The sequence below is a fragment of the Terrapene carolina genome, unplaced genomic scaffold, assembly GCF_002925995.2.
Source record: "Terrapene carolina triunguis isolate 2854851 unplaced genomic scaffold, T_m_triunguis-2.0 Scaffold66, whole genome shotgun sequence".
In the NCBI taxonomy this organism is placed as follows: Eukaryota; Metazoa; Chordata; order Testudines; family Emydidae; genus Terrapene; species Terrapene triunguis.
The window spans coordinates 89,545,478-89,562,485 of NW_020664417.1; the positions used below are offsets into that span (position 1 = coordinate 89,545,478).

Below are 17,008 nucleotides of genomic sequence, written 5' to 3' on the forward strand. Positions count from 1 at the left end.
CTGATTGGATTATAGAATTCCTGGCAATCCCTAGATTTGTGACTGTCAACTTTATATGTAAGATTATTCATACAGTTTCAGTTCTTCAGTGTTTTTCTTTGTTGGAAAGCTATTTTTATTTTAATTAAGAGGCCACAGATGTTACTTTTGAGTACTGATCATAGTGGATTTATCAGGAGCGTTGCAGTGTATGACTTAATCATGTAGTTCCCCTCCAATTGGATTAACAGATGGGTTGAGAGAGTTGCTTCTATAATTTGACAAGTTTTATTTAGTTATAGTTTATGGAGAATTTGATTTAAAAGCAGAAGACGGGTGGTGTGCATCTCCTATCACAGCAAACACTTAGCAACTTACTTCCTTACTAACCTATGTCCTATTTCCTTCTGTGAAGAAAATAGCTTGTAAGGACATATAGACCTTACATAAAATTTAAAGTTATATATTTCAAGTGGGTTTCATCCTTTAAAGTAATTTTTCTCTGTCAAGCTTTTGGGCTTGTGTACATAGCCCCACAGTGCACTACGGGGGACAGGGGGTATGAACGGCAGTGTGCAATGTGTCTGCCCTCATGTAGACCCTACTAGCAGGAACTAATAGGAACCTAATTCATATTAACCTAACTCCCATTGAAATCAATAGTTATAGGCCAGACAGTTTATCTTCTGAAATCAATGGGAATTAGGGATCTAGGTACTTTTGAAAATCCCAGTATCTGCATCTTTAGGTACCTAAATAGCTTTAAAAATGTGTCCCATACAATCTTTTAAAAACATTTAATCCAAGCAGTCTATGAGTCTGAATTTTTTATGTTTTGGGAGGGGTCCCAGACTAAGTCTGTGGGATATGGAATATACTAAATATTTTTAAAACTGGTGATTTAAGCAGGACTTTTCTAAGTTGATGCTTGCTAATTATGTCCTAATTCAGACTTGATAAGACCAAGTTGCATGGGTCCCAGATAGGCCTCACCTCTGATTTGTCCATAGACTTTGAAGGTAGGTACTGAAAAATAAGTGAGAGAAATTTGTAAACCGTAAGAATCAAAGGTCAGGCCAAGAAGCCTCAACTTTCAGATCAATGAACCATCTGAGGAAAAACTCATGTTCCAGAGTCTCCAGAACTGATCAGCTTAGAGAGAGGAAGTTATGACAAACAGGCTATTTCTACCTTTGACCAGTCTCTCCCTGCACCTGAAGAAGGTCTACTAGTGCGAAGTGCTATGCCAGCAGAACATCAGCATTTGGCAACTTGTCTGCAGTTCCAGCTCCTACACGAAGAAAGTCCAGAAAACACAACTCCTCTATAATTTTATGTATCATATTTCATCCTTTTGTATTTAGTCTTTTGTTTTTAATTCTCCGGGAGCTGTTCCATCCTTTATTTTTAGCATATGAAAATAAAAGTGTGGTTGTGTGCACACATATGTGTGTAGAGCTAGGCAATTTTTTTTTTACTAATTGTTTTGCAACATAAAAATTAATTTTGGGGGGGGGTGATCTGAAACTATTTGCCTAATTTGGGTCAAATTCAATTAATAGTTTTGATTAATGAGTCAATTTTATGTTTTAAATTCTTTTTTTTTTAATTTTTAAATTTCACCAGTTTTAAAACAACACACTCACACAAAAAAGGTGAAAACCACCTGTAAAGTCAAATCAAAATGAAAAACTTATGAAAATAAATCATTTTGTGTAAACCCAAATGTTTCAGTCAACTCGAAACAAATCAAAAAACCCAAAAGATTTTGTTTTGGGTCAACTCAAAACATTTTGGTTGATTCTAAATTCAAGTTTTTTCTGTTTCGATTCAATGAAAAAAAAAATTTTTTAAATTGGGGGTTTGAATGAAACCTGGTTTTTTTCAGAGGGGCGGGGAGGTGTTTCAAACTTTTGGTCCAGCCCCCAAACCAAAAAAATCCATTATTTGCTGAGAGCTGTGTGTATGAGAGCACTTATAAAGCCCACACAGGGAAGGTGCCAGAAAGAAACATTCTCCAGGTTAAAGAGCTCTAAATATTGTCTTATAAAGACACTCATTGAAATTTGTTCTGTGTTTAGAAGTCTAGAGCCATTAGGATTACCATCAGGTAAACACGATTGTTAAACATTGGCTTATTATTGAGTGTTCTGTTAAAGTGTATATTATAATACTTGGTTGGATGAGAAAAGGTTGCCAGGAGTTCTCAAACTTCATTAAACCACGAACCCCTTCTGAAAACAAAAATTACTATAGGACCACAAGAGGGGGGACTGAAGTCTGAGCCCACCTGAGCCCTGCCACCCCAGGGAGGGAGGCAAAGCCAAAGTCTGACTGCCCCAGGCTGGGAGGGCCAAAGCCGAAGCCCAAGGGCTTCAGCCCCAGGTAGGGGGCCTGTAACCTTAGCCCTGCTGCCCAGAGCTGAAGCCCTCGGGCTTGGGCTTTGACCCTGAATCCCAGCAAGTCTAAGCCAGCCCTGGAGACCCCATTAAAATAGGGCCATGACCCACTTTGGGGTCTCGACCCACAGTTTGAGAACCGCTGGGTTAGACACAGCATACTAACTGAAGGTTAAGAAGGAAGTTTTATAATTGGCTCTAAGGTTGTGGTTCAAACATTAGATAATAATTTGGTTTCTGTATTAAGCTATTTAGCCAGATTCAAATTATTGATTTGATTGACATTAGTAAAATTCCTTCTTTGGGATTTATAAATAAATGGACAATTAGCCTCCCTCTTAAAAGTTATATAAGGATTGATTACATCTCTGGCATTAATTTGATGATTTAACTTCAGTCCAATATTGAGACTACCTGGCTTGATTAGATTATGATATGATAGTGTCTTATTCTTAGTTTAGTTTAGTATTACTAATATCTTGGCTTTGGTGACATGTTTTCTTGATTCTATTTTAATTTAAGATTTTTAATAAGATTTAGAAATTGATACTGAATCATGTTTCTTTCAATAAGCAACATGGATCCAAACCTTTGAGAGCCTATGCTGGATAGCAGCAGGTCAACCTAAAAGCCTGACCAATTCCTCCTGATAAGTTTATGGTTCTCACATTTCTCTAGCTTATATTCAGGGCAGCATTTAGAGTAGTGATTAGAGATGGTTGAAAATTTTCTTTTGAAATTTTTTTCAACCAAAAATGCCTTTGTTTTCCTCAATGTAAAAAAACCCTAAAATCAATTTTTACTTAAAAAAAAATCCTCAAAAATTAAAAAAAGTTTTCATGGCAAAGTTTTACCATTTTCTGACTATCTCTAGTTGTGATTATTGTACCCATCTATTGATTTAACAAGTTTGTCTAGATAAAATTCTATTATAAAATACTACCTATATTCAGCTATTTAGATTGCTTAATTAGCTGAACATTCTAATATTTTTCCTTTTAAAAGAGTTGCCAGATGCAACTGATCATAGAATCATAGATATCAGGGTTGGAAAGGACATCAGGAGGTCATCTAGTCCAACCTGAACTGATTGTTCTATTGTTACACATCACCGGGGAGTTTCTAACATTGTATTTTTGAAATGCAGTTATTGAAAGATGTAAATCAGTAGGTGCTTAATAAAATTAAGTAAATAGATGCAATGAATGATGTCTTTTTTCATAATACAAAATATTCCTAAAAAAAGCACTTTTGGAACTGTGAGTTGCAGGAGTTTTTATTTTTGTTGTCTTTTCACCATTAATACAAATGAAAAAGGAATACATATAACTGTTTAGAATGCACTTAACTGATCTTAAATCACTAACAGTTTCCACCACTATTCTGAAAATTAAGAAAGGTATTCTAAAAGTAATTATTTTTTTGTCTCATACATTCCAGGACCTCCGTTCTGGGATCTGTGCTTCCCATGCATATGCTGATAATATCAACAACACATGCAGCTGAGCAGACCAGTGAAGTGCCTTTCTTAGCATGATTTAACTGTTAGTGATATCATCAGCTGCAGAAGGAACCTGAGCTCAGATTCTAGCAGGTAAAAGAGAATGATTCCTGAATATCATTTAAGCCTGATTTGTAATAGAAGGAATACATTTGTGCCAGTACGTGGTTATTTGTTTATCTGGCCATGTATGGACAAAATCAGTATTTGCATGCTCATCTCTGTTAAGAGCTGCACACAGGAAACAATCTGTGGTACCTTTTATCTAGAGTTAGTTAAAAAAAAAAAAACCACGAAAAAAACCAGAATTTCCATCCTGTGGGAAATTGAGATTTTGAAATTTGGATTTATCTCAAATAGGGATGAAAAGTCAAAGTCTCAGAATTATTCACAAAATGATAGATTCCAAAATATTTTGTTTTGACTTTATCAGAGCATTTCATTTTAATATGGTCAGAAAATGTTCATCTCAGCTATATTATACTATAGTGGAAACAATAAAGTCAAATGAGATGATGATTAAGTCAAAATGAAATATTTCAAATTTACATGAATAAAATGTTTTGCCATTATAGAAACAAAACATTTTGATAATTACCCCAAAATTTAGATGAAATTGATACATTCCAGCAAAATGTTTTGATTTAATTGAAAACTGTTCTGTCGGAAAATTTTTGGCCAGCTCTAATATTAACAATCTTATTGAACCCACAAACTTATGAATGATATCGGGGATGCTATTGTTCTGATATGCCATCAGATGGCAATGTGTATATATATAAACTCCCTGGTAGTTGGGCAGAGGTGAGTAAATCCATCCCACCTCATCGCCCTGTTAGGGGAGAGGAGCGGATAAATCCTGCCCCTCTCACCACTGTTGGGTGCTAGGAGCAGGGTGGGAAAATCTCTGCCCCTCACCCGGTTCTCCGCCCCTGTGGGGTGGCAAGGTCAGGTAAATTTCCCCGACCGTCCTGTTGTGGGGGGAGGTGGGTGAATCCCCCATCTGCTCACCACCTTGTTGGGAGTGAGGGAAAAAAACCCTCTTATGCTCATTGCCCTCTTGGGGGGGAGGTGTGGGTGAATCCCACACACACATGCTCACCACCCTCTTGTGGGGGAGGGACGGGTGACTCCCCCCTAACATGTTCACCGGCCTCTTGGTTGGGGAAGGGCGGGTGAACCCCCCCACCACCACATGATCACCAGCCTCTTGGGGGGTGGGGTTGGTGAATCCCCCCCCACGTGCTCACTGTCCTCTTGGGGGGGAGGGGTGGGTGAATCCCCCACACACACATGTTCACTGCCCTCTTCGGGGGAGGGGCGGGTGAATCCCCCCTCACACACGCTCACTGCCCTCTTGGGGGGGAGGGGTGGGTGAATCCCCCACACATGCTCACTTCCCTCTTGGCGGGGGTGAATCTCCCCACACATGCTCACTGCCCTCTTGGGGGGGTGGGGTTAGTGAATCTCCCCTCACACGCTCACTACCCTCTGGGTGGGGGAGGGGCGGGTGACTGGCAGCTGGAATTCCCTCCCCTCATAACTGCCACTCACTTCCAACCCCGAACTGCCACCGCTCCGGGTGCAGCTGCCAAATGCTGCCTGCAGCGGCTGGAAGGCCAGGAGACGAGACAGCCTCCATCGTGGTTGGGCTCTCCGGGCACATTAGCGCCCCAGCTCCCCCATTAAGATGGCTGCCCTGGTGTTCTGCAACGTGTGTTTCCGACAGCCCCGAACGGCCACGCCAAGGTTCAGCCTCACCAATTGCGGCCATGTTATCTGTGAGCCGTGTCTTCAGAAAGGTAATGGCCTATCACGAGAGGGAGACGTGCCCTGTCCCAGGCCATGCAGCTCCCTGGCCTAAGGGCTCAGGCAGGGAGCGAGGGTGGCAGGTCTGGTGGTGCGTCAACCCATCAGGGTCACATCAAGAGCTGTGCAATATTTCCGACTGGCCATCGGGGTCCTGGAACAATGTGTATAGTGGGGGTGCTGGGAGCCATTGAACCAAACTGTAAACTCTGTATATAATGGAAACCACTTCAAGCCAGGAGGTGCAGTAGCACCCCTAGTTCCAGCACCTATGCTGGCCACTCTAGCAAATTAGCTTGTGGCTGAAGGGCAGTGTGAGCTTAATCAGTGTGAAACAGAGCAGACTAGCCACTAGGTCTTTTTATGAGGAGACTGTGCGCACTCCTCCTTCCCCTTCCGCCGCCCCCCCCCCCCCCCTGCAACCTCCGCCTTCATATAGTCAAAAGATCATAGGGCTGCATGGTATTTGTCCACTGAAATTGAAACGCCTGAGAGTTTCCTTTTTTTTTAAATCACCTAACATAAATTTCTTACCTTAGGTTTCGTTAAAACAAATATTAAATGTTTTCTAAATTAAAATTTTAAAAAATTGAATTAAAAAACTCCTTATCTGACTATAGTGTTAGTCAAGGTCTTGATACTTTGGAATCATGCCTTATGCATCCCAAAATCTCAGGCTTTAGTAAAAAGTCTGAGGCAAGACAGATAGGGTCCCCACATTCACTGCCTGATTCAGATTAAGGTGCAGACATGCACTGTTTCATTCACTCTGAAGAACTGTTTAATTTTGCTTTAATTTTATAACAGATTTCAACATATGGGATTTACATTATAAGATAGATTTTACTAGTTGCTTCAGACATTTTAAACCCCACTACAATATTATTATTATAAATTTTCCTCATTTAAATCGTTACTGTTTGAGAGCTGCAGGACGTTTTAAAAAGGGGGAGTTCCTGCAATAATTTTAGACCTCCATGTTATGCATCTGGCCTATCAGCTACATTTTGGAAGCCTTACAATATATATTTAGGAGCTGTGGCAGAAGCATAGGGGAGGCAGATTTCTCTTGGAAATATCAAGCTCGTAAAGTGGGATCCACAAAGGGATTTAGGCGCTGCAACACTCAGTGTCACAGCAGCTAACGCTTACGTGTCTAGAAAATCACAGGAGCAACTCTGTGATCCACAAAGCTGAGTTAGGTGCTTAGGCTCCTTCTACAATAAATGGGGAGAGAGAGATACTTCAGAATGGAATTCACAAAAGCCAGCAGAGTAGGCAAGGAGCTGCCTAAGTTAGCCAATGGGAGATGTTAACCAGAAAGTTGTGTGCTAGGCCCTGCTCCTCTCTCCGGGATAGGCACAAAAGTCCAGGTTGCAGGGAGATGCCTGTTTCTGCTTAGTGGTCCATGAACTGGTACACACAACGTGGAGTGAGGCAGCTTAGGCACCTAAGCCTCTTTGAGGGAATGAGTTAGGCACCTCGCACCACACAAAATGGCCCAATTGTGTTTTAAGTATTTATCCACAGTGGAATAGTCATTGGGCCAGAGAGAAAGCATCTGAATGACTCTCTTGTCCTGTGGTTGGGGCACCCACATGGTATGTGGGAGACCCTGGCTCCAGTGCCCTGGCTCCAGACACTCTTTCATTATTTATCCAATAGTGCCACAGCTTCAACAAGAGAATATGAGGGAGTCAGAATATGTCATATCTCAGTGGTTAGAGCATATTCCACAAAGGATTTGAATAGGGGCACCTATTCAAACCCTCCCTTTCTCCCCAGCTGGCAGAGAAGGGGGAATTGAATGTAGGTCTCCCACATCCTAGCTGAGTGCTCTAACCACTGGGCTAAACATTATAAGGCAGGCACCATCTTGTCCTTCGTATGCATTTTGAATGGAACCCCATCCAGTCAATGGTCTCTGTGTGCACCTGTTTGCCCCGGCTTTGCAAATTGCTCTGGAGCTTAGGCAGCACATAGACTGCTGGACAGATAGAGGGAGGCATTAGTGCGTATGCCCAGACTCTGAAATATAGGTGCCTAGAAAATGTTTACTCTGAAAAACTTAGGCACTGAGTGAATTTAGGTGCCTATGGATTGTACAAAAGCCAAAACTGGGATTTAGGCACCGAAGTCTGAGGTTTAGGCACTGAAGTACCTTCGTGGATGCCACCCCTATTGATTATCAGACAGACACAAAATATGGCATTTCTTCTCTTTCCTTGTCAGACTCTGATGTCATTTCAACAGTTCTGGTTTTTCTGAAGGTTTATGAAAAAAAACAAAAATTCATATATCAAAAATTAAAGAAATTCTTCAAGAATTAGCTAGTGTAATCAGTGGCTTTGTTTAAGAGGAAGGTGCCCAAAGTGCAGCCCCAGTAACTGAACATAACTAAAATGTGTCTCACATCTGTCCCTTCTTAATAAAGTCTGAGTGAGAAGAAAATTGATAGAGTGTAGGTTTTTACTGGTGTGAATTCAGATACTATTTCTACCTGTTATAATACCATTTTTACAGTGTTCTTCATCTCCAAACATCATTATAAACATTGATACTCAACATGTTAGGCAGTAAGCAAATAGCTATTGTATAAATACATAAGACATATCTAGTCAACTATCAAGGAAGATAACGAGTGTATTTAAATATTATGATTGTGTGTATCTATTTAGAATAATTGTTAATGTGTTTCAAATAATAAAGACATATTTTAGAAAATGATTACTTTTATGCTAAGGAATAAAGTCTGATCCTGCTTATATTGAAGTCACTGACAAAAAAACACAAAGGGTGAAATTCTATTGAAGTCAAGACTTCACAAATTTCACCCACTGAGTTCAGTGGGGGCAGAATTGGGCCCAAAATATCTTAAAGTCATACCTCTGGTTAGTTCTCATCCATCAAATCATTTAAGCATGAACTTAAATTTAAGCATGTGAGTAGTCTCATTTAAGTCAACAGAAGTACTCAAACAACGGGATTCAGTGAGACTACTCTTGTGCATAAAGTTGCTTGCATACATAAGTGTCTGTAGGATTCAGGCCTGGGAGCCATTGCACATTTTTCCCTGTGCAACTGTGTGTTCACATTTTTGAAAAATCTAACTCTTTATATGATTTTATTTGCAATTATGTACAGCCTCTTTGATTCTTGATACAAACAAGGTCTAAGCATCAAAACAAGTTGCATATGCTGTATGACATACACTCCTATGGCATTCATTTTTATTTTACAGGCAAAAAAGATGAATGTTTGATTTGTAGAGCTCCTTGCCGTACAATATTTCTTTCTAAAAAGGTAAATTAAGGCTTTCATAATATTTGTTTTATACTAATTTGTAGTTTCCTTAACAGTAGAGTTATTTCATTACAATATACTTTCCTTTTGTTTGTCAGCTGTACATGGACATTCACAAACGTTTTGACAGTAGTCATAGATGCTCTGTTACTATATAGGGTACATTTATGGATTTCTTCAGACACAACTATATATAGCCTGGAGTGTATACACCCCAGAAGTCAGCAGCAAATCAGTACAACTTCTTCAAGAAGCAAGTTGGTGACTAACGTAAAAGGTTAGAAGTGATTGTCAAAAAGTAGAAAGTTCCATGTTATTATCAGATTTCGGGTAAATTAACCCTGTCCTCCTGTGCACTACAGTTCATTGTACTGAGTGTGGCCTTTTTGCCCTCCACAAAAAGTGTGCAACCTGCACCAGTTACTCTGGCTCTTGGATTGGAGGAAAAACTTAGCCAGAATAAAAAATTCAAAGGGTGTGATTTTCAAAAATACTTAGAAATGCTAATACTCCCATTGACTTCAGTGGGGCAGAATTAAGCCAACACTAAGTGCTTTTGAAAACCCCACCCTAAATGTGTGTAGATATCTATATCAACATCAATGTGTGAAGCTTAAAGGGAAATAATAAGTAAACTAGACTGTCTGGCAATTGAAGAAGATCTTTATGGCCTAGGCATTTCTGAATCTTGGTGGCATGACAAACAAAAGCCTATGCTATGGAATCCTCTATTATTAAGGTCTAAGTCATACAATAAGGATAGATTAGGTTGTAGAGGTGGGGGAAGTACCATTATACCAAAAATAATATAAAATCTATTGAACTAAAATGTATTAGTTTTGAGTAGAATATGTATGAATATAAAACTCAAGTCATAAGAATGTAAATATATGATAATAGTTTTACTACTGTCCTCTATAACAGGAGGAGAGACTTTTCTTGACATAGTCCTAAGCAACACACAAGAATCAGGCCAAGGAATAACAACAGATGAATCACTAAGGCTCATTATAATAGCTGATCGCAAGATAATTAAGTTCAGCATCATGATACTGAACTTTCAAAATGGTTTAACTGAGGAAGCTAATGAAAAAGACCCTAAAGACAAAAACAAAAATCCTTAGACTTAGTATGGAGGCTATTTAAGCATACCAAAATAGAGTTAGAGTAGGCATGCATATACAGACCAAAAAAAAAAGGATGCATAATTAGATGGCAGAGCACAAAATGTTATTAGAGCAAAACAGTTATCTTTCAAAAATGGATATCCAGCCCAACTGAAGCCAGCAGAAGGAGACAGACTCTGGCAGGTAACATGTAAAATGGAGACTAAGAAGCATAAGAATTTGACAGCAAATAACCAAAACATAAGAACAAATAAGAATGTTTTTAAAAAATATATCATAAGTAGGAATCCATGGGTCTGCTGGACTACCAGGGAGTAATTAAGATGGACAGAACATTGCAGAGAAGTTTCATTATTTCTTAGCATCAGTTTCACCACAAATGATATTGGGATTTACATGCCCAGGTCACACCCACTATTTTCAGGTAAATCAATGAATCACTGTCAGAGATTGAGATGTCAACAAACTGATAAATTATAGTGACTTCTGGCTCCATTGCAATCAATGGGAGTTTTGCCATTGAAGTCAGTAGGGCCAGGATTTCAATCTTAAATTGGAACACATCACCAGAACTGGATGGAAAACATCAAGCATTCTAAAGGAATTCAAGAGTGTAGTGGCTGAGCAGTTAACAAAAGGATTAACTGTTTCATTAAAACCTGCTACTATATTGGAGAACTGAAAGGTAGCTAATTACTGTATCGTTTAAAAAGGTACTAGTGGTGATCAGTAAGCCTTGCTTAAGTAAATCAATGGGAATGATAATTAAGCATCCATACACACAAAAAATGGTTGAGCTCCATAATTTAGGGACCTGAGATGAAAAATGGCTAGTAAGTTTTATGGGTATGATGCTGACCCCATTGATTCTAAAGGGCAAAACTCCCAACTGACTTCAGTGAAATCAGGATAGGGCCCTATAAATGTGCTAAAACTCCTCATTACATTATTTATTTGGGGTAGCTGAAGGGTCACATTTTCAATTAGTGCATGGTTGTCATGTATAGCTTTATATTTTTACTATTTTTGTACTTCAGTCACCAAACTGGTCGTTATTGAAGAACAAGCTTAAGTACTTTGCTGAATCAAAGCCTCAGTGTTTATTATTTTGGGATATTATAAAAACATCCAATATTGCTTTATACAATAATAATCTAAACATTTGTTACAAACCCTTATTTTTGATGGTTTGTAAATCTCTTCCTAGTGGAGTTCTTCATTTAATAGATTTCTAGCATGAATTCAAGAACCTCTCTCTTTGCTAGAACCTTAAATAAATTTTATAGCTTGTCCATAAAATACATTTTAAATATGCATACTGCACTTGTATGAATATGATGGTTGCTCACTGGATGAAATTTTATTTTCTTATATTGGTGAATAAAGGTCACTGAGATTTGCTAGCACAGGTTTCAGTTTGAATAAAAGATAGGTTAGTGTGCATTAGTTTATATTTATATAGGTATACAAAATGTTCACTCAATGAGAACTAGATAACTGCTTCATAATTTACATGGTAAAACAATAGGGGGTCAACCATGTCATTATGTTAGAAGGCAATGTGGAGGGGCACTGCCCCAGCAGAAGCTTCAGGAAAGAAAATTTTATCAAAGAAATTATATCTCAGAGTCTATTAAATCTTTCTTGAATAGCACTACTTACCAGCCTCTACAATCTAGTCTGTCTTTCATTTATATTTGATAGGCAAGTGCTCCATTATCCCACTTATATTTGTCATTCCATTATGTTTCTGTACAGACTAGTCTCTCCCCTAAAAAGTTACAACAGCTAATAAATTTATAGTCCCACTTCTTTACATTATCTATTCATCCATGAATTGAAATCCTGTCTAGTTGTTCCTGAACACAGAACCAGAAACATTTCAGAGAAAGCTATCATCATGTATTATGTTATTTATTTTGATATTAAGTTCAGTTTATTATACACTACCCCCAAATTTTAAAATGCACCACATTTTCTTAAGAGAAAATACTTAATTGCACTGTAGACATTTTTTAGTAAAACTCAGGAGGTTTCATAATGGAGTAGGGAACAGCTGGGGATTTTGGCACCAAAGTAACTATGAGAGGTGGCTTTTTTCTTTTGGCATTCAGGAGGCAGCTGAGATTTTCTTACTGGGGAATGGATAGAACTCAAATTTTCCAACTTTTTGGGGGCAGAGCTGACTTAAAATTTGGGGGAGAAGTTACCCACCTCAGCAAGTAGCTGTCCCACTACAAAATGTTTAATGTATGCTACTGCATCCAACAATAGTGGATAGTCACATTAGCTTGTAATTTCTGCTGAAATGCTCAGCTCTGAAATAGTTCATATGGCTATGTAGACCATGTGTCCTTCGGCTTCAGAGTCAGCACCCTTTACAGATGAATGAAAATATCTCACGCTTCTCTAAGAATTCTTGTTTCAGGCTCTTCAGACATCAATTTTAAACTCAGTTCCAATTAGGAAGGGTTTTCTTTGCCACTATATGGAGGTATTTACTTTTTGCATGCGCGCTTAAAATATGGAACACAATTATGCAGCATATTTAAAAATTTCAGCAAACCATTGTGTTATATTAGGGGCCTCACTTATAAAATACCAGGATAAGAAAACTGTCACTTCTTCATATATTACTCTCCATGAATGTTCACTTTTAAATTTTCACTCTTAGCTATATGAAGCACATTTGTTTAATAGATTATCTATAGTGTTTAAATATATTATTAAAAATTCTTCCAGATTATTAAAAAGATACTGAATGAAACCAGACTTAATCTCTGCATCTTCCTACTGGATACCACCCTACAACTTGTTGCATTAGCATTTATTATCCATGTACAAGCATTCAATCAATCAGTTTATGGAACATTTAATGTAATGCTGTATTTTAAAGCTTTTCTAAGTACCAAGGGTAACATTTTCAAAAGTGCCTTATTAAAAGTCAATGAAATTTAGGCTCCTAAGTACATAAGTCACTTTTGAAAATGGAACCTAAGTTCCTTAGTCATAAAGGCACTTTTGAAAATTTTACCCTAAATATGATATCCACTACATTTTCTTCAGCCACTAATTCTGTCTTTTAAAAAATTACAATGCTATATTGTAGACATTAATTTTGGTAACATTTAGTTACTCTTTCTCTGCAGACAAATCCTGAAATTCAATCACTGTTTATGGGAATAGATATGTTATGCAAAAAATATTCAAGAGAAATTACACAGGTGAGTCCTATGAAACTTGTTTTGCAAGATTTGGTTGCCATCTGTCAATCAGAATCCAGATTTTGTGTGTGTGTGCTTTTTCTTGTTTTTTAGAAACTGACTTATCTTCATTCCTAACCCATTTTTTCCTCATTGTCAGTATAGTTGTAGGTCTAGCAGTTCCAGTTTTCCTCATTTCTTTTCTCTGTTTTTTTGTTCGTTTAGCTAGTTGATTTTTGTTCCCGTTTTGTGTTTTTTGGCATTTTTGGACTGACCAACTCACTGTGGCCTGATTTTCAAAGTGCTAACCATTTGCAGCTTCTATTAACTTCAGTGTAAAGGGAAAAATTGTATGAATAGTTCAACTTCCACATTTTCTTTCTCCAGTACACAGTTCCAAGGTGCTTAAGAAAGCATCAGGGCTACTGTTTGTGTCTTAATCTCATACTAATTATCACTACTTCTTGTTATTTTAATGATGCATAAATATTTGCAATGAAAAAGTATCAAATATTGGCTATATCAGAAATTAAACAGGTAAATTTAAATCACTGTTGGCACCACATGCTATGGCTAAAAAAAAATACAAACCACAAAATGTTTCAAAGGGAGGGGGAAGGAAAATATGATGTAGAAACTCATGTGAGCATTTGGATGTTGTCTAGATGAATAGTCTATAGAAAATGTTTCAATGTGCACAATTCAGAATCCATTCAGAAATTTTCAAGACTACAGTTAGAATCAAAAGACAGTTATTCAGATGTCTGTTCAATAGTTTCCAGTAAACTCTTAGCTTTCTTAATTTCCCAGAAAATGAACAGTTTCATGTGACAAAATCCAAGTTTCATTTAGGACATGGCACATGGCTTGGGTACTGAGTCCCAGATCCGAATATATTAGGATTCTGTTTTTTATTGTACAATATATTTCTTATTTCCCTGTAAGGGGCACAGAGAGGTTGGTTATTCTTGCTTCTCCACTATTTTATATTCACAGCCTCTTTATCAGTAACATTTGATCAGCAACCCAAGCCTTTGTTTTTTTTTCCTGTGCCTAATACTTTACTGCCAAAACACCTCATGCCATTTTGACACGGCCACAAGAAATTAGCATATAGAGAGTCACTTGTTTCTCTTCCAGCCCAGTTGATATGTACAGTTAACAGTTTATCTTACACCCATTCCCACCGTGAGCCTGGCCTCACAGACTAGGCATTGTAATATTTGCTTATAGAAATAAAAGTATTTATTGGAACACTGCAAGTAACAACTCCAGCACACAGAGACAGGACTGAACTTCCTCCTAGCTGCCCCTCCCTCACAGCTATGACAACAACATAATATACAAATAAGACAACTTAAACCTAAGATAAAGATACATTTCCACCTACAATAGAAGTGCTGTCTGCACTGACCATTACAGATCACATCCTAGCCCCATTAGTATTTTGACAATCGGATTTGTCAAACCCCAAATAAAATATTATTTTAATAAAATAATTGTGAAATTCACTGCTAGAGTGTGTGTTCTTTTTACTGCCTTTCAATGAGTTCTGAAAGCAAAAACAACATATACCTGGCATGGCCTCGTTTTCCAGCTGCTGGAAAAATATATTATGTGTTTAACCCAAGGGTAACTATTGTGTGTAAATTTATACTCTGCTACTTCATATTAGTGAGATTTGCCACAATATGCCAGTTTCCAAGTAGTTTGAAATTATTTTTTGAGTTCAGCAAGAGTTACTACTTACTAAAGTAGTATTAACAACTAAGTAGGATGTCTCACTGTGACCAGGGTCCTAGTGGGGGCCAGCTATGGTCACTCAATTAGGGTGAACTGCAAAGAATGGGGCAGACAATCCCCAAAAAGCTGGTGGATATTCCAATACTTAGATTTACCCAACCATCATAAAACAGCTTCTTTATTACCTCACTGGTTACTCAGAAGTCCAAACAACATAGTTCCCTTAAAGTGATCCAGCCTCAGGCCTCCATCCAGGTACCTAAGTCAAATATGACAATTTCTGAAAATCTTATTTCATCATATAAAATAAAAGGTTCTACTACTCCCAAAGGATCGGACACATTACCTCTGAGGTTATTGAATATTCCATCTTTTACCCAAATACACGCTACAGCCAATTCTTATTAACTAAACTAAGCTTTATTAAAAAACAAAAAAGAGAGATGATGGTTAAAAGATCAATATACATACAGAAATGAGTTCAATTCATTTAGGTGCAGATTCATAGCAGAGATGGTGAGATTTGTTGTTGCAAAGAGTTCTTTTAGAAATAGTTCATAGGTTAAAGTCCAATGTCCAAATATCATATTCAGGGTGGAGCAGCATAACTGGGACCTCAGCCTTGCAACTCAAACTTCCCCTGATGAAGCCTAAGCAGATCTGAGATGACAGAATCAAGACCCAAAGATCTTTTTTACAATTTTATGTCTTTTGACAAGTTGGAGTTCCTCAGGGAACAAAAGGTAATTAGGATGACTTTGAAGGAGGTCCATCACTGGTACTTGGCTATACAAATTAACTTACGGCCATTTACTTGTTCCTCCAACATTCACAGTACATTTCAAAGAGAGACGAATACTGATATATATCATGTTTACAATTCATTTAAATTATAGGATGTTCTTTTGATCTCTGTATTATCAGAATACAGCAAAGACGGGGACTGTTGATTACATTGTCGACCCTACTCATACATATGTAAATACACAAAAACACAAACATTATCTCCCCACATGTCTTTTGAGGGTTATTTATTTTGCAGGATGTTAAACTCTTTCTAGCCATGTGTCACACTCGGACAATATTTGTAATTAACAGAATATATTTTTACAAGACAAGCTATAATAGCCAATAAGACATAGTATGTTTTATATTGCCATTTTATTTGTGTTTGTGTTTAACTCTATATTGAATAAATTTTGGGCAAACACTGTAGGAAAACTACACTTCCTCTTTTTCTCCCTTGTCATTGAACATGGTCTTAAAAACAAACTCAATAAAATAAGTCCACCATCTCCTAGGCAGGCCACTCCAGATTAAAACATATACATTTTACAAGTTTTTAGTTGCCACCTTGGTGTATAACTGGAGAGTGTTTTTATTGGATCTGAACCTAAATGATATATAAAAACATATAAAAATAAAAAAAATGGGAATTACTTCAGTTTCTTTTTCCTTCATGTTGTAGAAATGTACTATAACTGAAGCGATTTCAACTTATATAATATAATATAATATGGAGATATACCTATCTCATAGAGCTGGAAGGGACCCTGAAAGGTCATTGAGTCCAGCCCCCTGCCTTCACTAGCAGGACCAAGTACTGATTTTGCCCCAGATCCCTAAGTGGCCCCCTCAAAGATTGAGCTCACAACCCTGGGTTTAGCAGGCCAATGCTCAAACCACTGAGCTATCCCTCCCCCCAACTTGTCCATATGATTAGTTGAAAACCATTACACAAGTTTTATTTTTAGATTTCAGAATTTCAAGAAAAACACAGAAGACGCTTATTAGCATACTACAGAGGAAAGGTAACTAAGCTTGACTTTGGGTGGGAAGGAGGATTGTTTTGTGTGCCTTATTTCTTTGGTTTATATTTAGAAAAAAAATTTTGATTGGACTTTCCTACTTATTAAGAGGGGGGTGTTAGCACCTGTCATGGTG

At 37.7% G+C, this 17,008-nt stretch overlaps 1 protein-coding gene across 1 annotated transcript in view; it reads left to right on the forward strand.

The window, feature by feature from the left end:
- Positions 1-5,569: 5,569 nt before the first annotated feature.
- The window catches only part of RNF212 (ring finger protein 212), a 30,109-nt gene continuing 18,670 nt past the window's right edge, over positions 5,570-17,008 (forward strand). Inside the window, exons 1-4 of the mRNA XM_026647791.1 lie at positions 5,570-5,681; positions 8,930-8,991; positions 13,268-13,342; positions 16,819-16,875. Of these exons, the coding sequence (XP_026503576.1) occupies positions 5,570-5,681; positions 8,930-8,991; positions 13,268-13,342; positions 16,819-16,875 (306 nt within the window). The remainder of the gene's footprint in view (positions 5,682-8,929; positions 8,992-13,267; positions 13,343-16,818; positions 16,876-17,008) is intronic.